Source organism: Protopterus annectens, chromosome 7.part1 (assembly GCF_019279795.1).
Source record: "Protopterus annectens isolate FY-2018-M chromosome 7.part1, PAN1.0, whole genome shotgun sequence".
In the NCBI taxonomy this organism is placed as follows: Eukaryota; Metazoa; Chordata; order Ceratodontiformes; family Protopteridae; genus Protopterus; species Protopterus annectens.
Genome location: NC_056740.1, coordinates 152,597,542 through 152,620,783, shown reverse-complemented (window position 1 = coordinate 152,620,783; position 23,242 = coordinate 152,597,542). Strand labels below are relative to the sequence as shown.

The 23,242-nt window shown below is 40.7% G+C and overlaps 1 protein-coding gene across 4 annotated transcripts in view; it reads left to right on the top strand.

Annotated features, from left to right (window-relative positions):
* The window catches only part of GRIP2 (glutamate receptor interacting protein 2), a 2,580,489-nt gene that overhangs the window by 1,603,277 nt on the left and 953,970 nt on the right, over positions 1-23,242 (top strand). For all 4 annotated transcript variants that reach the window (XM_044078606.1, XM_044078609.1, XM_044078607.1 and 1 more), the window contains exon 8: positions 15,296-15,443. In XM_044078606.1, coding sequence (XP_043934541.1) covers positions 15,296-15,443 — 148 coding nt within the window. The remainder of the gene's footprint in view (positions 1-15,295; positions 15,444-23,242) is intronic.

Here is a 23,242-nt window from a genome sequence, read left to right as displayed (position 1 = left end):
CTTGGCAGTTGCAGAGAGGGTTAGCATTGAGGTATGAATTAAGAAGGCCCTTGAAGGTACTTGTGTGACTTTGTAGCCTGAGTTCAGGTGGGAGGGTGTTCCATACTTTAGCGACATCATAAGAGAATAGGGCATCCCCAGCACTGTTATTGCATGGGTTGATTTCAATCAGGTTTTTGTTACATGAACGTAGTTCCCTTTTGGGGTTGTGAAAGTTTAGTATGTCAGCTAGGGCAGGGCTCTTCCCCGGATGAAAAAGAATTTGATGGGCTATGATTAGTTGGTGACAGCGTAGGAGGTTTGGAAATTCTAACCAGTGCAGTTTAATTAGGGATTGGCAGTGGTGGGAATGTGATCTATTATTGGCAGCGAATCTAGCTATTTTATTGTAGCATGTGGAAAGTTTGTTCAGGTTAGTTTCGTTAATGTTGGCGAGGACTGGAGAGGCGTATAGTAGTGTTGATAAGAGATGAGTTCTGGCTATTGTTCTAGTTTCGGGGGTTAGGAATAGTATGCAACGATATAGGCAGCCAAGTTTTTTATGGACTTTAGAGATAGTTTGGGATCAGCATAATTGTTACTCAAGAACTATTGTAAGCACTCTTCAAAATGTTAATTGTTATATAAGCTGTAAGTCTGTTGAAATAAGCCAGTTTTTCTTCAGTTCATCATTATTGTACAAGTAATTTCATTACGTTTTCATTTCTCCTATTATCAAATAGCAGTTCATAGTACATATTCATTCTTTCAGACATCCCCATAAAATAAATGCATACACACAGTATACATTCTCATATGCACATGAATACACTTTGTGTGTATATGTATGTATATATATATATATATATATATATATACACACACACACACACACACACACACACACACACACACACACACACACACACACACACACTTATAAACACACACACACATGTGCAGTGTGTGTGTATTTGTGTGCACAAACAGACAAGTACAACCAAAATATATAATATATACCATCATTTTATTTGCGTTTAAACTTGTTTAACTTTTAGGTTACAGTAGAGTTGATTATCCAAACTAACTGGGACCTAGGGTAGTTCAGTTAATCAAATTGTTTGGATAATCAAACATGTAATTGAACTGGATAAAAAACATCTAAAATCTTGTTTTTTTCTGCATGCAGGAATACACTTTTCAACCATTCAGTGATTCCAATGAGCAATAAAGAATATTTTTCACACACAAGCTGGCTACAAGCTCAAAAATCATGCTCAAGCAAATATGTAAAATGTTTACATATTCAGACTTTGATTTTTTCCTACCCAAAATATTTGGAAGGCTGGTTCTGATTGACATTTCTGATAATTGACATTCGGATAATTGATTCTCTACTGTATATGGTACAAAGATGGTTACTACGTATGTACTCAGATGTTAAGGAGAATATCCCAAGTTCTCAAAACCCCCAGTACTCTGAAGTTAAATGATCTATTGAGAGTCGCACAGTAGGCAGATTAATGGTGAGGGAATCAAATCCCGGACCACTGGAAAAACAGCCTGTTCAACCTCTCATAGTGGCAGTCCTCTGCACTAACTGCTAGACTTAAAGCTGTGTCCAACATTCACCTTATCTGGCCTCTCAGGACTGCTCAAGTTCCATAAATAAAATGCTATTTGCTTTGATATCCAGAGCTATTACCAACCGTTATTTGTGTGAAGTTAAGGCTAGTGGTACAACAGTCCTTTAGTAAAGCACATATCCTGTTTTTAAGTTTTCGTAACTTTTTTGTGCCCTTTGTATAACAAAAAGTAAACAATAAAGGTTCTTTCTAAATAAAAATTACATTGAGTCACTATCTACATACAGAAACCCCATTAGGATCTTACTTATCAACAATATCATATACAGAATGAGTAAATGGTAAAATGCAGTACTTGAGTCAATGCAGATAGGGTAAGATTGCGAAGATTGAGTCCACTGAGAGAAGAACAAAGTAAGAAGAAAGCATACAAGCCAATTTAGCAAAAAATACAGTGTAGTCATATATATATATATATATATATATATATATATATATATATATATATATATATATATAAAATACATAAATATATATTCCTACATGCATATGTAATATTACATTTATAAAATGCCACATAAGGATAGAAATGTTTATTAAATATATTCCTTTATTTATGATATGAGGTGGTAAGTTACCTAACCACTGGCATTGTAGCAGTTGTTGGCAGATTCTGTAAATAGATACTCCTTAAGTGCATTTTTGAAGCTTTTAATGGTTTCTAATTTTTTGATGTTCATAAGTAGAAAAACAGACGTTTAAAAGAAATTGCAAGACAGTTCCAAGAAGAATTCTAGAAACTCACAAAGCTAAGGACGGTCAAATAATGACTATTTCAAAACATTTCTACACTCCTCCTCCACCTTGACAGACTTTTTTTCTACCAGAAAGTCTGACTCTCCACTTTTTATTTTCTCTGGCAGCAGATAGTTTCAGACCAATTGGTTCTGAAGATCATTCATTAAGGTTACAGATGGCACTAGAAGGACATTTCCATGGGGTAATTCCTCATCCTCCATACCAAAATCCTGTTTCCACTGTCCTTCATTACATGATGTCTTCTGGAGTGATTCTTCCCCTTCCCAGGTGGTAAAAAAGTTCTATTCAAGGATGTTTTCATTGCCAAAGAGAGAAAATGCTTGACCGGTTCTGGATTTGCCATTCCTAAATCTGTTTGTGATGCTGCCCAAATTCAAAATGATGTAACTTCACAACCTGTTACCACTTCTTCATTCAAGTTTCCCAGTAACACTAATTTTAAAAGATGCTTATCACACTCCTGTTCATCCTGACTTCAGGCAGTTGTTAAGATTTTGTGCGTCTGGATCAGATCATCAGTTCTCTGCCTTACCATTTGGACCATCCACTGCAGCAAGAGTGTTCACAAAGTGAATAGCTCCAGTTACAGCTCATTCTAAGCTATAGGGTATCTACATTTTTTCCATATTTAAATGACTTTATCTTTGCAGAGTCTTTTTCAAAGTGTTAGGAATCTCTCTCTTAGCTGAGAGATCTCTTACACAAGTTGAGATTCTAAGTGGGATATCAAATAGACACCATAGTTCAAAGAGCTTTTCTTCCACAGGAGAAAAAATAAACATCTATATCTAGATCTAGATCTATTTCTATTTGTTTTCCACTCGACTTCAGTCACAACAAGAGAATATTTCATGATTTGGTGTCACATGGCTTCTATGATTCTGATTTTACTCCTGGCAAGACTCCACATGAGAAAGACACAGTGGTATCTGAAGTCTCTCCGGTCTCAGCACCAACACCCCTTGTCTTTTCAAATCCCAGTGCTGGGGTTTCTCGGAAGAGAAATCACTTGGTAGGGAAAACAGGTATCTCTAAATATTCAACCCTTCCCTCCTTTTCCCAAGCAGTCCGTTACCACATATGCCAGCGACTTTGTTTGGGTAATAGTTTCAGTAGGGATAAAAGTGCAAGATGTGCTAGACACCAAGGACAGATGCAAGCAAATAAATATAAAAGAGATGCTTTCCCTGATCAAGGAACTGGACTCCCTGAATCATCTTCAAGTGGTTACAGACAATACCACAGTCATGTGGTGCATCAAGAAGCAAGGGGGAACCAGGTCATACTCCTCTGCAGACTAGCCAGGTTAGCTTGGGATACAGTTTCACAGCACAATTTAACTCTACAAGAACCCTAAATTCTGTCAGAGTGACAGACAAGCTGAGCAGAACAAGGACAGTCCCTCACAAATGGAAACTAGATGAGGGGGGATCTTCCAAGATTTGATCTATCTGAAGGGAGTTCAGGTAGACTTCTTTGCCTCCTGTCTGAGCAATCAGATAGCAAGATTCTGCTCCAGGACTCTATGCATGAAGGCCAGGAAGACAAAATGTCTTTTCTTTTCCTTGGACAAGAATGTTCCTATATGTTTTTCCATCCTTTCCACTAATGTCCAGGGTACTTCTGAAGATTCAGGAGGAGTCCTCAAAAATCATTGTGGTGACTCCCTTCAGGCCCAGGCAACATCAGCTCTCCCTTCTTTTGGAAATGGCCAGGGGGAATTACCACCAGCTTCCTCACAGATTGAATCTACTTGCACAAGAAACAGGGTGTTTGATTTACCCCGATACCAGTCAACATTAGTTGACCGCCTGGATGATAGTGATTTAATTCCTTTTTAGGCACCTATTTAGAGAGGACATGCAGCAGGTACTAATGGAGGCAAAAAAGCCTTCTGCTAGAAAGTTATATTTTATCAAATGGAAAAGGTTTTCTTTTGCCATCAGCATAACCAGCACCCATTCAGGGCTAATTGTTCTCTGGCTTTACAATATTTGTGAGTTACTATCGTATGACCTTTCTTACTCATCAAGGTTCATTTATCAGCCATTTCAGCTTGTCTGCCCATGGATCCTCCTCTTCAAAGGCATGTTTTTGAAAGGAATTTTACATAAGAGGCCTCCAACAAAACCGATGGCCCCATCTTTGGATCTTAGTTTTGTGTTAGAGAAGCTAACACTTGCTCTGTTTGAACCAGCTAACCTAGCTGATGAGGTTTTTAACATGGAAGACGGTTTTACTGATCGTTCTGACCTCTGCAAGAAGGGAATCTGAGTTTCAAGCTCTTATGATGACTCATCCCTATCTCTTTTTTCCACAGGGACAGGGTTTCTTTGAGAACTAATCCTCCTTTTACACCTAAAGTGGTATCAGAGTTTACTTTAAGCAAAACTATCCATTTCTTGGTTTTCTTTCTTGAACCCAAAAATGAGGGGGAGAGGGTATTCTGTAGCTTGGATGTTCAGACTACTTTGGTTCTGTCTTGACAGAACTGAATCTTTCAGATCTTCGGATCAACTAATTTCTTGTGAAAGTATGAAGAGACAACTTGTGTCAAAGTAGACTATTTCCAAATGGTTGTCTAAGGCTTACTTTTTGTTATACTCAGCACAATAAAACTATTCAAGGCAGGGTCAAGGCCCACTCTACCAGGCTTGGCTTCCTCTCTGGCTTTATGGAAAGGGATGAATTGGATTATGTAAGTATTCTAGAAGCTGTAATGTGGTCGTCTGTACATACTTTTACAAAGCACTGTAAGCACTGATTCCTTCTCTAGATCTAGATCAGGTTTTGCAAAGACCATTCCGCAGGGACTCCTCTCCTTCCATCTCCCAATTGTGGTAAGCTAGGGTAGTCTACCTATATGGATAACGCTAATGCAGCAGTGATCAATATGATGAACATATAGTACAATTGTGTAAGTAAACAACATAATAGATGTTTGAATGATCAATCCTGCAGTAGCAGCTCACTCCCCCCATCCCCCTTGTTTCTTTTGGGTTTGTTTTTTTTTTTTTTTTTTTTTTTTTTTTTTGGTGTGGTATTTATGCAAGAGTGTGGTTAATTTTTTTTCCCTAGCATTGTCTTTTCAGGGCTTTGCTTCTGTCTCACTGTTGGCAGGAAATCTCTGAAGGGCTTGGCACCCAAACTTTGCTTTTAGTCCGTTAAGCTTAAGCTGACTTACAGTTTGTTCTTGTGGAAAGTACCCTGAAGCTTTTGAGGCTGGCTGGCTGTTGTATCCTTGGCAGTATATAACCCCATTTAACTAAGGTTACTGCAGTGGTGATTCAAACATCTACTGTTATGGTAAACTTATTTATACAATTGTACTTTCTCCCAACATCACACTAACATGATCAAAACTCCTTTCCCATTTATAAGGATTCCATTAGTATTAATTTTGCTTCATCAAGTAGCTGTTCTTTATTGAGCAGAAGGTCAGTAGAGGCAAGAACATTCCTCATTTTGACTCTTAAGTCCGTGTTCCTTGCAGATTCAGATTGAAAGGGTCTGTCACAAAATTAGTGTTGAGAATTTTTAACTTGTATCTATGGCAAGTAATGCTGAATCATATTAATCAAAAGAATGTTCCATAAGTACAAAGTACATTGATGTTATGTTGTCCTATCTTGCTTTCATTCTTGCTGATTGTGTTCGGAGCCGAACTCTGTTCCGACTCGTCCGTATACTGAAGTTCGAGAGCTTCTACTGGCTCGAGGCTATAATCTATCCCATGGTGCTTAGTGGCTGTTCCCAGATCTCGTTTGCCACTTGAAGCTTCGGGATTGTCTTCGCTGGCTCAGGCTAGTAAAATGTAATATACTCTAGTTTGGTATTACTTCTCTTAAAACTTACTGTTACATCCTAGTTTACCTGTCCCACTTATAGTACAGTGCTGTTTTTCATATTTTGGCTATTTTTTCTTTTGCGGCTGCCTTTTAGGCCTTGTCTTCTCTCTCTCCCCCTTTTTTTCTAGTCAGAGAATCCGTTTCAGTTGATTCATTCACCTCCCCCCCCCCTTAAGGAGTCACTGTTTAAATCAGAGGCATCTCCACGGATTGGAGGAGATTGTCATTTAATTTAGAGACTTCTCCTCCTCCCCATCCTTTCTTGTATAAAAATAAATAAATACCTTTCTTAACTTTTTTTTGATAGTTAAACTTCTTGCACTGTTTTGTTGTTTTTTTAAAGTTAAATATGTCGAAAGAATCTGTTAAAGAACATAAATCTGGATTTAAAAAGTGCAATTCATGCACTCAAAAAATGTCCATAACAGACGGACGGACACAAGTTGCGTCTATTGTCTAGAACCTGTCCATCTCCAAGACTCCTGCTCTGTTTGTCATAGTTTCAGTGCCAGGGTCTTACAGGAGAGGAAAAATAAGCTCATTTTTAGAGGCTTGTTGAAAGTGGATGATGGTAATCAGACTTCAAAACTGGAAAAATCAAAAAAGTCTGCTTCATCGGCTCCGGTGTCTGAGCCGTCAAGCAATGTCAAAGTTGCAGTATCCTCAGATCTGAACGTTTCCGGTTCTGACAAGTCTGGTCCTCCCTCTGTTCCATCTGTCTCTTCGGAACCATTGCGAAGCTGAAAAAGGAGTATGTCACCATCTTTGGAGCCTATCCATTCGGTGCCACAATCTCCTTTGCTACAGTCTGTGGCAGGTAGCCATAAGTCTTCAAGCCATTCCTCTCAATCCTCCAGATTGTCGGATGATGATCTGGAGTTGGTCTTAAAGAGGCTGCTCCAGACCCAGGCCCTAGCAGAAATTCTCTCGAGCCCAGCCCATTGGATTGTGGAGCCAACAACTGTACCTCCGATATTGATTCCTCCTCCGACTTGGACGAGTTCGAAGCCAGAGAATATGGAAGTCGCTGTGCTGGAACCGCCGGAGCCAGTAATCACTACTGATATCTCAGCTCCAATGTCTGCTCCGATCTCTTCGATGCTGTCTTCCATTGAGGGATCTGGGGGGGTGACACTCCCTGGTCGGCTCCAGAGGGGAGAGTCGAGTCGGACCCATGTCGGAACCGGCTCTCCCACTCGGCGCCTTGGCTCAGGTGAGTTCGGCTCCCACAGCAGCCTTGGAGCCACCCTCCTCAGTGCTGTAGACATCTCCAAGCCTCTCGGGGCTGGAGTCTGTCTTGGCCCAGGACCGTGGTGCCTTTGAGGTGATGTGGAGTGTGCTCTCCACTGAGTCTGCTCCACCTTCGGCTCTAGCCTCTCTTCTCCCCAAAGGACCGGTGTCCACATCTTCATCATCCCTTCATCACCCCCAGAGTAGAGAGCCAGTGCCCCAGGAAACCCTGTTGGGTGGAATATCCTCTTCTGACACCTCCCGGAGCATCCCCCCAAGGAGGTCCCTCAGAAGAGGCAGTGTAAGAGGAAACACATAGACTCCCATGAGTCTGTTACTTCTGATACTGACTTGGAGGAATCAGAAGGGTCCCCATGGTCGCCCTCTGAGGATGTATCCTTTTCAGACACCCTGGAGATCCTTAAGCAGAGGGGCAGCTGGAAGTCCCTTTCCCCTTCAGAAGATGAGTCGGTATACCAGGAGGCATTTGGCTCTCGCCCCTCCACCACTTGGGTGTCTCCACCTTTCGACCTTCTCCTGGGTGTAGTGAATCGGAAGGTGTGGGACTCTCCAGAATCAGTGGACCCCATTCCACAGAGGCCAAATAAATTTATTACGGCCCCAGAGGGCAGACAGTATCTAACTAAGGGAGTTCCAGTAGATGCGATGGTGGTGGCTGCAGCCACAAAGGAGGAGTTAGCTGAAACTTCTGCATCTGTTCATCCACCAAACAAGGAGTCTTGCATGAATAACAGGTATGGGAAGAGTACGTTCTCCTCAGAGGCCTTTACCTTGCGGTCACTGAATTATTTGTCACATTTCACCCGACTTCAGAAGGATCTCCTAAAAGAGCTGGGAGATACCTTACAAGGTGCTAAAGCCCAGGATTTATCTGATAAGATTAATTAAAAAAAAAATAATAATCTTCTCAAACTATCAAACTCCTATAACAATATTGCCAGATTTGCCACTGGCAATGCATTTCGAACACACCACTGTCTGAATCTAAAGCAGCTAGACTGGCTTGAACTCCCTAATTTGCTAACTTTTTCCCAACTCAGCATTGCTCATAAAATATTTTACCAACCTAATAATACTCCAATACTTGCTAACCTCATTACCCCTTATAATAATCTGAATTCCCTACGCTCAAGTAAACTACTTGCTAGCATAAGTAAGTCCATTAACTTGTCAGGTGACAGCCTATTCTCCAATACTGCTGGGTAACACTGGGACCTTCTACCTACCAATCTAACTCTACTACCTTCACTGTCACTCTTTAAGCAAAAACTCAAAATTCACCTAAAATCACACTGGTTATGTCCCTGCACTAACCCTGATTAATCTACCACCTTTCCTATTTTTTATCTTCATACTGCCTATGGATACACAATCATACTCTACATACCCCACTGTATGCTAAAAACTGGTCATTCTAAAACTTATATAACCACAAGTGTTTACATTAACTAACAATGTACTTTAGTGCATCTCTCATCAAACGATCACATGACTGCTATATTACTTTATATTTACCTGCTTAGTATTGTACTTTTGAAAATCCTTCTTTTTATTCTAAATAACTCTTACTTTATTTGTTATACAATTGTATATTACATTTTGTGCTATGTTGGAGCTTTTCTCCCTGGGCCTCTACTGAAAATGGATATATATCCAGTTAGACTAGCCCGGTCAACAAATGTAAAATAAAATAAATAAAAATTCTCAGCTGTCAACCTTAACCTCCATCACTAACTCCTCCATGCGCCTCATTTCCTATGCAGCCAGTGGAGCTAGCAGGGCAGCAAGCACAGGAATAGCTCTTTGGAGACATTCCTGGATGCACCTTTGTGAGTTTGCCAAACCCTTCAGATCTTCCTTCATTGACACTCCCTTTGATGGGTCATCCTTGTTCGGGCCAAAAATGAAAGAAACTCTCACCAGGAGCCAACAAGATGGTAAGACTCTGTCTGCCATTGGAGTCTGTTTTTCACCCTTACCAGACCTTATCCTAAAGATCAAAAGAGCAGAAAAATGTGGTTCCGGAAGTCCAAAGGAGCCTTATCTGACACTCACTGTGATCCTTCCCCCAGGGGCAGAGGGTAAAATAACAATGGAAGACGCCATCCACGTGGCACAGGGGGTCCGCAGAACCAGGGAGACAGTGATACCTTAAGCATATGTTATTATTTATTTATTTTGATATAAAACTATTTAATATTTGTATTTAATGGTTAAATGAAATAATATAAAACTTGTGAAAAAATAGAAAAGTTGGTTGATAACAGTTTATATAAACTAATATAAGTAGATGTTATGGTTTAATTTTGATGCAAAGATCACTTTAAATTTTGATACTCAATTATACTAATTGCTAATCAACTAATTAGTTACAATATAAAAAGAGTTCATATTGAAAGTTGTAATGTGATCCTTTGAAGGCGAATGGCCGAGGTACCAGATCGTTGAATAAAGAGCGTTGGTGGAATTTGACTGTTGGTGTGTTGTTTAACAGAACTATTTGGCTTTGTGTGTTTTTGCAGACGGTGATACCTTCTCTGCTCGGCCCTTCCAGCGCTCCTGAAAGGAGGCCCAACTGTCCGCCTCTGGAGGCAGTCACAGGGGTGGCTGTCACTGTACCCAGAAGCCTGGCTGAATTTGGCTCAAGTCAAATGGGTACAATCTATTATATCCAGGGGTTACAACATTCCTTTTCGCAGTTTACCTCGTCCGTCAAAGTTTATCCCAGACATTCCACCTGGTCAAAGGGATCAAGCAATAATAGAAATTCAAACATTGCTAGAAAACAAGTTATCCAAGAAGTCCCCACACACCAACTAGGATCCGGAATTTACTCAATGTTCTTTTTTTTCGTTCCAAAAACGACAGGGGACTGGAGACCCATATTGGACCTCAGCAGACTAAACAAGTCGGTGAGGAAGTTAAAGTTCCAGATGGTAACACTGCAGTCTATACTCCCGTTTCTGGGACAAGACAATTGGATGTGCTCGCTTAGTCTCCAGGATGTGTACTACCACATAAAGATGGACAGGGGCTCCAGAAGATTTGTATGCTTCCGGCTGGGAGCCAGTCATTACCAGTTCAGAGCTCTGCCCTTTGGACTCACTACAGCCCCAGAGTGTTTACCAAATGCATGGCAGTAGTCACGGCTCATCTGGGACATCAGGGATTCCAGGTGTTTCCATACTTAGATGACTGGCTCCTAACTGCCACCACCACGCAGCTACTAATCAAAGCAAGAGACTACACCATCCATCTCTTCTCAGAACTAGGGATTACTATAAATGCAGAAAATTCTGCCTTGTTGCCATCACAGCATATTACCTTCATAGGTACAGATTTAAATACAAATGACATGTTGGCAAAACTACCCCAAGAAAGGGTCCAAACATTATGCAGTCAAGTACTTATCTTACTCAACAAGAAAAAAGTACAAGCAAGATTTGCTCTTAAAGTCCTAGGCTCGATAGCAGCGACGATAACACTACTTCCCCTGGCATGACTTCACATGTGAATATTACAGTGGCTACTCTCCGCTCAGTGGTCCATACAGGAGCTACCCATGTCTCACGAGATCCTCATAAGACTCCTGCAAGAGGGATCTGCTTTGGGGGATTCACTCTACTCTGGAAACAATGGGCAGACCGTTTGTACTCCCCCAACCAGTCATTACAGTAACCACGGACGTGTCCCAGATAGGGTGGGGGGATGCATTATTTGGGACAGACGGTCCAAGGGGTTTGGAAAGGCCATGAGTACCATTTGCACATCAGTGTCCTAGAGATGAGGGTGGTGCTTCTGGCATTGCAAGCATTTCAGAACTCTCTTCCGATGGGGACCATTGCAATTCAGACAAGACAGTATGTCGCTGGTATGGTACATCAACAAACAGGGGAACCAGATCCTACCCCCCCTGTGTCGAGAGGCCCAGTGAGTTTGGCAATGGGTGATATCTTAACGTTTTCTGACGGCAACGCACATCCCAGGAAAATCCAACATCATAGCAGACAGACTAAGCGGAGTGATTCTCATGCCTCACAAGTGATCCCTGAATCAGGAAGTTGCGAATCAAATTTTTCGCAAATGGGGCCAACCTTGCTGCAACCTTTTTGCCAGTCCCTTCAATGCCAAATGGGGCAACTACTTTGCCCTCATTTCCCCTCCAGGAGAGTCGCTGAGGGATGCACTCGTCCATGATTGGCCTCCGGGACTTCTTTATGCACCCCCCCCCCATTTCCTTTGATTCCAAAAGTTATTCAGAAAGCCAAGTCATTGAGTCGCAGGTTAATTCTCATTGCTCCTTACTGGCCTCATCACATCTGGTTCCCTTTCCTTTGGCCCCACCTTCAGGAGGACCCATGGATCCTGGAACCAGTGCCAGAACTTCTGACGCATCAGTCAAGAATTCTGCATCCAGCCCTTCAGAGCCTCAAGCTGACAGCTTGGTTTCTCCACTTCCAATCTTAGCCAGGCTTCCAGAATTATCCCCGGCAGTATGCCATATTTTGGTATCTTCACACAAAAAGACAACTAGGAAACTTTGTGAGCAAATGGAAGAGGTTCTCTTATTGGGTGGACAAGAAACACATGGATCCCTTTACAGCCTCTATACCTGAAATTTTGGAATTCCTGACAGAAATTTTTAATCCTGGAGCAGCGGCTGCCACTGTTTGAGTTCAGCTAGCTGCAATATCCATTTATCATGTGGGGGAACTCGGATCCAATGTAATGTCCCACAAGTTTTGCAAGACCTTCCACAGAGACACCTTTCTGTTAAGACCTCCTGTAAGAGAACCTCCTCCACCATGGGATCTAAATTTAGTATTAGCAGTACTGATTCTTCCCCATTTTGAACCAGCATCATCTTGTTGTTTAAAATGTTTATCCTGGAAAACTTTGACAGCAGTTGCCTCAGCTAAGAGGGTTTCAGAGTTGCAGGCCTTATCCATCCATCCTCCTTATTTGATCTTCCACAACGATGGAGTCTGCATGTCCTCCCCGCGGTCGAGTGGCATTCGAAAGACATGCGTGAATGGGGGTGCCTTCGTTGAAGGTCTGGCGTCGGGCTGGCACCTCGGCACCATAAAAAAAGACGACTGCCAATCATTAGCGGACCAGAGTTCTGCTGTGGCGACCCCTAACCAGGAAAAGCCGAAAGAAAAACAACAAAACTGCCCAGCACTAAGTTGATGTATTTTTCCTGGTTTAACTTGCTCATTAAATGTACATATAAGGTTGTGTTCTTGTTTTAATTTTGGTTTGCTGTTTTTAATATGCATATTGGTTAGTTTTAGTAAGATTCTTTTGTAGATCTGTATTTTTAGGGTTCCTGTACACAGACCTGAAGAAGTCTAGAGGGACAAAATCTGTCTTTAACAATAATTTGTGGAAATAGATTGTTTGGAACAATTTGTTTTTTTCTGGATGCTAAAATATATATTTTTTGATTGCCAAATGGTCTAATGTTTAAATATTTCCAACCATGTATTCTAATATATTTGATAAATTCACATACTTTGTTTAATAGTAATCTGTTTAATAAGTACCACATCATTATTAATTTTATTTAAAATGCATAAGGTTTAAATTATTACAGTATTAAGTAGGGAAGTACCAGCTCGAATATCACACCGATAAGTATGGGGGAAGGGATTTGAATTTGTTAACATATATTCCATTACACTTTGTTTTACAACTAAATAAACCACTCCCGTACCTGATAAAAGGTATATTAGAAAGTTTGAGATGAAACTGTCATTGTTTATTTTTTGTTTTTTTTGGATTGCTTGTCTGAATGCTTAAAGGATTTTCAACTGGAAATAGACTGTCTACCCTGCTTGGATTACTTCTGAATACCTAAGAGTTAATAATTCTGTATAATATTAATATTTCAAAATAAGTATTTTTTTTTTAATTTTAATTTTTTTTAATTTAGGACGTTTTTATGTTCACTACTTGTACTACCATTTTCTGATATTTTTCTGATTTTTACTATATAGTGATTAACTAGACATACAGGAAATGAAAAACATCCATACAGAGAAGTTTTGCACTGTTCTGTTTTTTGTTTATAAATTAGATGTTCCTGCTTGTATGCCTAATAGAAAACTAACAGAACAATGTTTAAGAGTTTGTATCATAGGCAGCAAAGAGACTGCAATATTTTAAATTAGTCATCATATTTAAGTTCAGTGCTGCACCTAGTAAAATGAATTCACACACGTGTTTGACACTCATGTATTACATTCATTAATTCCAGTTTAGAGCTTTGCCGCACTAAACCAGTTCACTTCTCTGTACTCTGGAGGTAAGCTTGTGAAATGTTTTGTTTTGTTATACTTTCCTTTTGTAATATTTAATGTGAAATATTTATCTTACAACTGTGTATAAAACTTTGGGAATGTTATCTTTTTAAGTCATTAGTTTGTGCTTCTCTCTAATGCACTTGTGCAGCTTTATATTTTTACAATGCATGTTGTACACTAGAAAAAATGTCATTTGGCTATATAATACTCATTAAAGTTATTTGCCTCCATTCCAAACTTTTAATTCTTAATTAACTTTTTATTCTAATACTTGTAAATTCAGGCTAGTCTGCAGTAACTTCCCTATGTGGTGCATTATTCTGCATGCACCCAATATGTAACTGTTCATCTTGGATACAGAGGATTATGACTGGATCTATGATCATAGCCAACTTGTGTGTTTGAGACATGAATGCCAACAAATTTAGCTTGAGAGGTGAGTTGTGATATCCACATTGAGAACTTGTCAGTATTTGAGATTGGAAAGACTTGATCCTATTTCTTTGTGAATGGAGCTTTATGTGCTCCATGTACTACCAGCTGCAGAAAAAAGCTGGAGGAGTATAAAATGCTTTACAGCTTTGAATGCCATAAAACACTTTGTACAGCCATACGATGCACAGAAATGGGTATCCCTTTGGAAGAATGGCTTTAGAAGCCATTCTCACTTTATTCTGGCATGCTTTTTGTGTTAACTGTACCTCTTATACAGGACAATCCATATCTTGGCAGTTGTGACCTGTGAGAAAAAATGAAAATGTCAAATGTCTTGATTTTATGGCAAGAAATATTTTTAACTTTCCTCTAATTGTTGCATAACACAATTGTTTTATATCTGAACTTTCTAAAGATGATAATAAGTAATGTAAACAGCTCAATTTGTGCAAAAGTCCATGTTTATTTTAGCAGAAAAGTAGTCTAATCCTTTGCACTGGTCATGGGTATGGTTTATCCTCCAAAACATCATATTTCTGTAAAAAATCTTCAACATTGGGTATCTAAAAAGATGCCACCTGTAGTGTGTGCATGTTTGTGATAGTGTACTGTACAATAACTTTTACAGCTGTGAAAATACTTCAGACATTGTTTTGTTGTGGCCTACATCAAAACTCTTCAGATGTTGCTGCTCTATAGTGCCCAATGTTATGCTCTTGGACCAGAGTAGAGTTTAACCATCCTGAAAGGGGTAAATGATAAGCACTTTCCTTACATTAAAAAAGGTGCTTACCAAAGTCATGTCTTTCATCATTTAATGTGTTATCAAGGCACCCTATACACTAGAACTAATTAATAAAGTGCTTGTTGAGAACAAAAAGATTATATGTACTAGAAGAAATATGAATAGTTGATTGTGAAGACTTGTACCATTAACAAGGTTGCCGAACTAACTCGAAGTCCGTTAAGAACAAAGTTGATGCTTATTTTTCTTTTTTGTTTTATTTATATATAATATATGTATGTAATGTTAGGCCTCTGCCTAAACTCTACTTTCTTTTGTGTTTTGTAGATTCTGTATCCAATGCCTCAGGTCCTTTGCTAGTTGAAATAACCAAGACTCCTGGTTCCACGTTGGGTATAACACTGACTACCACAATGTATCGTAACAAGCAAGTAATAGTCATCGATAAAATTAAACCTGCCAGTGTAGTAGACAGGTATGGAGTGGGTATGAAATTGTTACTTGACATGCACTGTAATACATATTATAAGATGACAGAATAAACTTCCCTTTCACACTTAAGGGATGAACTGTGATGCTCTGCTGCATTAAACGGTCAGTATTTGAGGATTTTTCATGTCTATGTGGTATTAAAGAAATGATGGTAGGAGGAGATGGATAGTTCTGCGGTAGCGTTGTCGCCTCACAGTAAGACGCTGTCCGGTTCGATTCTCAGCTAGAGCGTCTTCTGGGTGGAGACATGCGTGAATGGGCGTACCTTCGTTGAAGGTTGTGCGTCAGGGCTGGCAACTCAGCACGTAAAAATCTATCTGCCAATCATTAGTGGACCGGAGTTCCGCTGTGGCGACCCCTAACCAGGAAAAGCTGAAAGACACAACAACATTCTTTAGCATAACCGAACAGTAAGAATGCCTGGGTGCATTTTTTTCCCTTGTGATCTTTGTATTATTTAGGTTCAGCTTGTGTACCTTCTGATAGTAAAAAGCCACACATGCATCATATATCATATGTTAGTCCTGTCTAAGATGTCCAAATGCCTTATTGTACAACAGTACTGTGGTCTCCACTGAAAATGTATGTGTTGAGCTGTACATAGCAGCTGGCCAAGGGCTAGCAATTTTAACTGATTAAGCCTAGTAAAAAATCCAAAATCATTTTTAAAAACTTGAAAAAAAATTATCTCTTACAACAGTCTTAAAGCTACTGACAAGCAAAGGTACAAAACCTAATAGATATTTTGAACAAAATCTGTGCTCTGGCTTTCCCAGAAATAAAGTTTTGCATGCTACCCCAAAGCAAGACATTATGTTAGAGCTTTAGAAAATGAATACAAAGATTTCTCGCTTTATGGAAACCACTAACATTGGCTAGAGAACAGTTGCAGCAGCAGTTCTGATGAGATAGGCACCACCCAGTTTCTAAAATCTAAAATATCAGACCTTTAAACAAAAACTAGATTTTTAATTTTACAATGCTCCTTTCGAAAATATGTGCATATCAAACCCATGTAAATGATGAAAGGGTTCATGGAACAGTAACACTGAAATCTTTTGCTGGTATGATACCCGTGCCTTTTTTGATGACGTTTGCTACTTTAGAAGCCCCAGTTTGTGCCCCAGGTGACTTGAATCCAGCTAGCAGCCTGGGAGCTGGAGGAAGGTAGCAGGGAGGAGAATAAATATGATCAACCTTCACCACTACACATTTGAAGTGGCAGGAGGTTGTGGCTGCCGATGTGTACCTGCCACCTAGTGGAGACCATGTGTTATAACACTAGATAAAAAGCCAACATGGGTTTGCATCTGCATACCAAGGGAATATCTGAGCTGTAGCTGACAGAACAGTATGCATTAAGTATACCCTAAGCCTAGCATTGTGGAGACACATTTGGATCCTCAAAGGGGTTTGGAGTTTAAGGAACACCACCACCCCACCAGTTCAGATAATGGTCCATTGCCAGCTAAATTCTAGCCCCCACTGGGCTGCAGAGATGGTGAGTTGGGGGTAAAAAATGTCATTTGGTAAATGGATGCAACTGATTTATCACTGGTTATGGGTGAGATTCGAGATTAATTAACAAGTCATAATTCAAGATTGCCTTTTCCAGTTGAGCTGATATTTTTGATAATGTTGAAGTTCAAGTATTTTGGCAAATTGGGACATTGCAAAATAAGAAAAGAAACCATCTTTCTCCAACCCTTTATCGTTAAAATTATTTTCAGCACTTGTATTCATTTTTTGTAATCTGGACAGATGGGTTGTTTTGTGGATCCTTTTTGGTATGGTCAAAAGGGGGCGCAGTAAAGTATGTAACTGCAGAAAAACAGTCCTATACAAGAAAAGATGGTGCCATTCTGGATAATTTTCCAAGATGAGAATGTGTGTGCAGCAAAACAAATGACTATGTCTACCTCAGGAGTATAGCTTAATGCCAGCATGTTTGCACAATAATGAAAATATATTTGTCATTAACATTAGGACTTCAATCAACCACATTTTTGGGTAATCTTTCTTCCACTTAGTTACTTTTATTTCATACTGCATTCTGAATTATCTTATGCTACCCAAACTTGTAATTTGCACATGTTTTCTTAGGTTTCCTGTCATGTTCCCGAGACGGACTAGGTCAAATGGTCATAACATCAATTCATGTCCACAAAAACTAACATTGCTGAAATCCTGTATTGCCAAAATAAATATCGATTGCGGTCTTGTGTTGAGTGCTAACATGGGTCAAGATGGGGGTGAAATTTGTACTTCCGAATTGTCAGTGTTTGAAATTGCCAACATTTGAGTTTCGGGTTTCACACAAAGTGAAATCGACCGAGTCGGTGTCAGGAACATAATAGTAAACAGTTTTCTTAGTGTTCAAAAAATATACATTTTATTCGATATTGGACTTCGGAGCATGATCAATTTTTGTTGGTATGCTCAAAGTTCCACTGCAACATTGCAGTGTAAAAATAAAGCACACTGAAATACAAGATCATCTAATCTGGCAGGAAATCACAGAGAATGAAATCTCTGAGAGTTGCCATTTCCTTTCCTGTCCTTAACTGCAGATCCTACCCAGTTAATGAGTAGGACTAAAAAATAAATAACTTAAGTATTTGCAGCAGCAGTTACAAGGACCTGTCTTTGTTTCATAGGTAAGTACTAGGGTATCTGCCTGAGGGCATCTGTAAGCCTAGCCAGAATGAGTTGGCTTTTGCCGCCCCCTTAGATTAGTTCCCCTGTGCCTCTGTCCAGCACAGCCATTAGTTCCCTGTGCCTCTGTCCAGTAGAGCCACTGCAGTGATCCCCAGGGTAAATATTTTGTTTCCCATCCACTCGTCATGGCTTCTCTTGAATAGTGTTAGTGAGGGGCTCTGCCTAATGTAGATTGGAATCCTGTTCCAAAGCATGGGGAGTCTCTGGGACAGGAATCTATCCCTCCAGCATGTCCTATTTATCGTTGTGGTGAGGTTTAGATCCCTAGAGTGTGTGGCTCTCGGGGATTTGTTTTGTTTTTAGGTGGAGCATGTCCATCAATTCTGGGTTGGACACGGCCTTGTATGTCAGGCAGAGATCACTTCTGGGTAAGCAGTATGCAACCGAGTACAGCTGGAGTTTCTTCAGTTGGGCTGCATAGGGCATCTGTTTGAGACCAGTAATCCTCTTAGTGAGGTACTTCTGTGTCTTTCCAGCTGTTGCAGGTGTCTTCTAAAGTACATCCCAAATGGGTCATTGTACTCTATGATGGCTCTGATGAGTGATGAGTAAAGGGGCACAATAACCTCTCTTGTTGTAGATGTGAACCCTTTTGTGATTAGGTGGGCCACATAGAAGGATTTTATAACCACCTTGGCAATATGATTATCAAAGGAGAGATTACTATCTACTTTGGTCCCCAGATCCCTTATTACATTTTCTGTATTTAGGGGACTACTATGTATGTGGTAGTTTGCGGGTACTTTGTTTTCTCCAAAGGGGATGACTGTGCACTTTTTGGCATTTAGCCTGAGGCCATGATTTTGACACCAGGTATCCATCTTAGTGAGACCCTTCTGGAGGATGCCTGTATCAGTTGGAGAGTCAATTATGGCCCTCGGCTTGCAGTCATCTGCGAACTTGGTCAGCCATAGTCCTCCTATGCTTGCCTGTACCTCTGAGAAATATTTACCAAACAGGAGGGGTCCCAGGACTGAGCCCTGGGGGACACCACTTGTAACCGGTTTAGAGTTGGACCTAGAGCCTGCAACTCTAACCATGTGGGTTCTATCCGTGAGCCAATTGACAACCCATCTCGTGACATAGGGGTTTATGTTCAGGCTGGTGAGCTTGTCTATAATACCAGAATGGGGAATGGTGTTGAAAGCCTTTGCAAGGTCTAGGTAGGCTGTGTGGACCTCCTTTCCCTCGTCTAAAGCCTTGGTAACTGTCTCAAAGAAGTCCACCAGGTTTAGGAGGCATGATCTGCCCTTAACAAAGCCAAACTGGGTAGCGTACAATGTTTGGAGGTTCCCAATGTCTCTGTTAATGAGTTCCATGATGATGAGCTCCATAGCCTTGCAGACCAGACTAGTCAGGCTTATAGGGCGATAGTTCCCCGGGTCCGTTGTGGCTCCACCTTTGTGGAGCAGGATAACTGTTGCTGTGCACCACTCTATGGGTAACGTAGCCTGTAGAGAGTCTACTTTTGAACAGTGTGTTTAGGTGAGGGGGTTAGTTCATTTTGTAGTTTGTGTAAGACACAGCCTGAGACACCATCTGGTCCCATTGAAGCTTTGTTTTTGGCTTTGGATAGGGCTGTTTTAACCTGTGTCAGTGATTGCCATGGCTCTACATTCTTCTGGTATGGTTACGGGCCCTTTAGGGGGGGTGAGGGGGGGTGAAGTTTGCACTAAACCTGTCTGCCAGAATGTTGGCAATATTAGTCTGTTCAGTGTATTTTATGACATTCTGCACTAACTCAAAGCAGATCTGGGGGTTTCCACTTATGTTCTTGGCATAGCTAAAGAACGCTTTGTGGTTATCTTTGGAGTCCTTGGCAATTTTTCTTTCAAAGCTAGCCTTGGATGATTTTATGAGGGATCGTAGTTTCTTGCTAATACTGATCAGGGATGTCTTTCCTTTTACTCTTTCTGTACTAGTTTCCTCCTCCTATTGTATAGCTTGTTTATGGCAGGGGTCTACCAGACTGGTTTCCTTTTCTTGGAGGAGTGAATCTTGGTTTTACTTGGGATAGCATGATCCATGCATTCTTGCAGGTGCTCATAGAGTGCCTTTGTAAGGGATTCAGCAGCTTGGACAGTGTTGTCCTTTAGCATGGGGGGCTGTGAACCTTTCCACCTCAGTCTTAAGTAACATGAAGTTTGCATTTGAAAAGTTTTTCACGGTGGTTTCCTTGATTGGGGGTGGGGGTGGAATGTGGATATCCAGAGTGATTAGTCTATGGCCTGATCTAACCAGCGAGGGGTTGACCTCCGGTGTAGAATACCAGTCACCCATGTTGGTGATGACCAGGTCCAGTATGTTGTCACCTCTGGTGGGGGTGTTGACCAGTTGATCCAGGGCATTCGAGTTTATAAATTCTAGGAAGCATTGGGCAAGGGAGTTTGTACTTGAGTAGTTCTCTCAGTTAATGTTTGGGTAATTGAAATCACTCAATATTAGGGCATTTGGTAGGACCTTCATATTTTCCAGTGTCTCCAGAAACGCGGAATGGGGGTCCTGGGTCATGGTGGGTGATCTGTAGCAAGCTACAATTTGAACTGCACTTTTGCCCATTGTTAGTTGCACATGGATGATCCCTGAGACATTGTGCTGCGCCACTAACCTGGAGGTGTGGGTATCCTTGATGAATATGGATACACCCCTGCCTTTTGTGTTTCGGTCCGGGTTCTGTGGCCGAAAAGTATGGTATGAGTTATAGCCTGGTAGTGCTGTGGTGCTCTCTGGAGCCTTAAACCAGGTTTCTGTTACTGCACAGATATCGATGTTCTCCATACTGAGGAGTGCCTTGAGTGCATGCATTTTGAGGTTTAGACTTCTGGTGTTGAGTAGCATTACCCTTAGTTTTTGGTTACTTGTGCTACTTACGGTGGTGGATTTGTCTTTTGAGCCTTGCCTAAAAAGCACTATGGGGGCGGCAAAAGCCTTGGCCAGTATTCAAAATCCTAAGGCTGACTGGTGCAAGCCATCTCTTGTGAAGCAACATGGTTTGTCGAGCATGTCATCCCAGGCGGACAGATACCGGATCCCCTTTTGAATGACACCAGAAACTTAGCCAGTTTTTGAACTTGATAATTTTTTCTTTATACTGTGGCATCATTCTTGGTGAGAGCAGGATGCTACTCAGGGTCAGGGTCATACTGGCCTGGGCTACGTGATCAGAGAGCTCTTCCATGTCTCTCTTCATGTAGTCCAGGGAGGTACGTCTCAGGTCATTCACACCAACATGAACAATGACAGAGTCATATTTGTACTTGTTCTGGAGCGACCTGAGTGCTTGTGTTGTGTGGCGGACCTGGCACCTGACATGCAGCTAACTGTAACCTTCTCCTTGTCCAGCCTAGTTAGTGGGACATCAGTGTGCCTGACTATAGAGTCGCCTATTACTAGTGTGTTGGGTATGTTATTTTGCCTTAAGGACTGTGATTGTGTAGCACACTGATTATGTGAAGTATGTGTTTCATGGTTTGTGATGGGGTGTGGAGGTTGCTTGGGTGTCTGCTTTGGAGGTCTTTGTTGCTTTTGCAGATTTTTATTTAGAGCCTCAGAGTATGTTTTTGTGCATTTGTGTGTGTTATTTGCCAGTGTTGGTTTAGTAGGTCTATGTGAGACTGGTGGTGTGTTGCAAGTATTTCCCTTCTCCTCCTGACAGTCATTCACTCCTCTTTTCCTTTCCCATGATCCGATCATTAACATAAAGCTGTGGGGAAAAATAAATGCAGCACCCAAAAGCACCTGCTTTTTACTTTCATATCGCTAGCAAAGACTCAGAGTAAGCCATGGTTAACCAGCAGGGAAGAATAAACTTAACACATGAGTGAGTGGGGTTTTTTTATACTTAATGCTAGCATGTTTCCACAATAGCCAGACTTTTTCTGTTTTTGTTTTCTAACAGGACTTTATCTAGCTAACAAAATTAAATTGAAATAAATGCACATATTTATTTATTGATCTGAAGAGTGCTCAGTCAAAGCACTGGGTGCATGTAGTGTGTGTGTGTGTAGACACATTATGTTCAAAGAACAAGTTATGTTATGTAAAGTACTTCCTTCAACAATTGTATGTCCTATAGCAACATTAAAATATTAGATGGAGGAACTATTGTATATCAAATGTTTAAAAAAGTTTGTACTAGTAAAACAAATACAAAAGAATTTAACTGAATAACCCATTAAATGAGCACAGTAATGCCCTCCAGAGTGGGCAGTACAGGAAAATAATGTCTCTTCCAGAAGTGAAAATGCCCTCTATCTGTGACATTGCGCCTCAAAACACTCCATCCCCAAGTGGCTCATTGTTTCCTTTGTAATGCCCACCCTGTCGGGCATTATTGCTTGTATTTCTTATATCAAGTGCCAACTCTGTGGTGAACAGACACGAAGCCATGAGTATGACAAACGTATTCTAGGACTGGTTAGTAATCCAGGTACTTAAGGAAGTGGGAGTGAGCAACCATCGCTGACTTGCCTACCCCTGAAGGAGTGCTGCAGTTCAAACCACTGCTTTAGAAATGCACTGCTAAATCCATAATCATTTTTAAGTTCTTAAATCATGTTATCTTGTCTCATAACAAAATTCTCCTACCCACTAGCAAGGAAAGGTAGAAGACCTAATAAAGGCGGTTGGGAAGAAGTGTGTAGCAGCATATAGTGTCACAATGCACATTACATCTTGCAATCCAGTCCTTGGCACTGTAACTGGCTATGGGGAGTGCAGGAATTTCACCCTTTGTCTGCTACTGTCAGCCCTGTCTACATTACTTACACATCAGAACTAGAGAGAGACTTGCGAGCTAGGTGCAGAGAAACTTAGTACTGTGTAGCTACCTGTATGATGGCTCTGTAGAAAGGAATGTTTAGGCCATTTAGACCCAAGTGTAGGGGGCTAATTGGTGGTAAGCATGGGAGGAAAGATGCAGGAAAAGAGAGCTAACCTAGACTATTCCAAATGTATGCCTTCAATTTGTTTTTGATTATTTATTTATTGCTTATTTGTTAATTGAGTAAAGTGGACTGATAAGACACTTTTCAGCCACTTTCTAGACATTGCTAAAGCAAAACA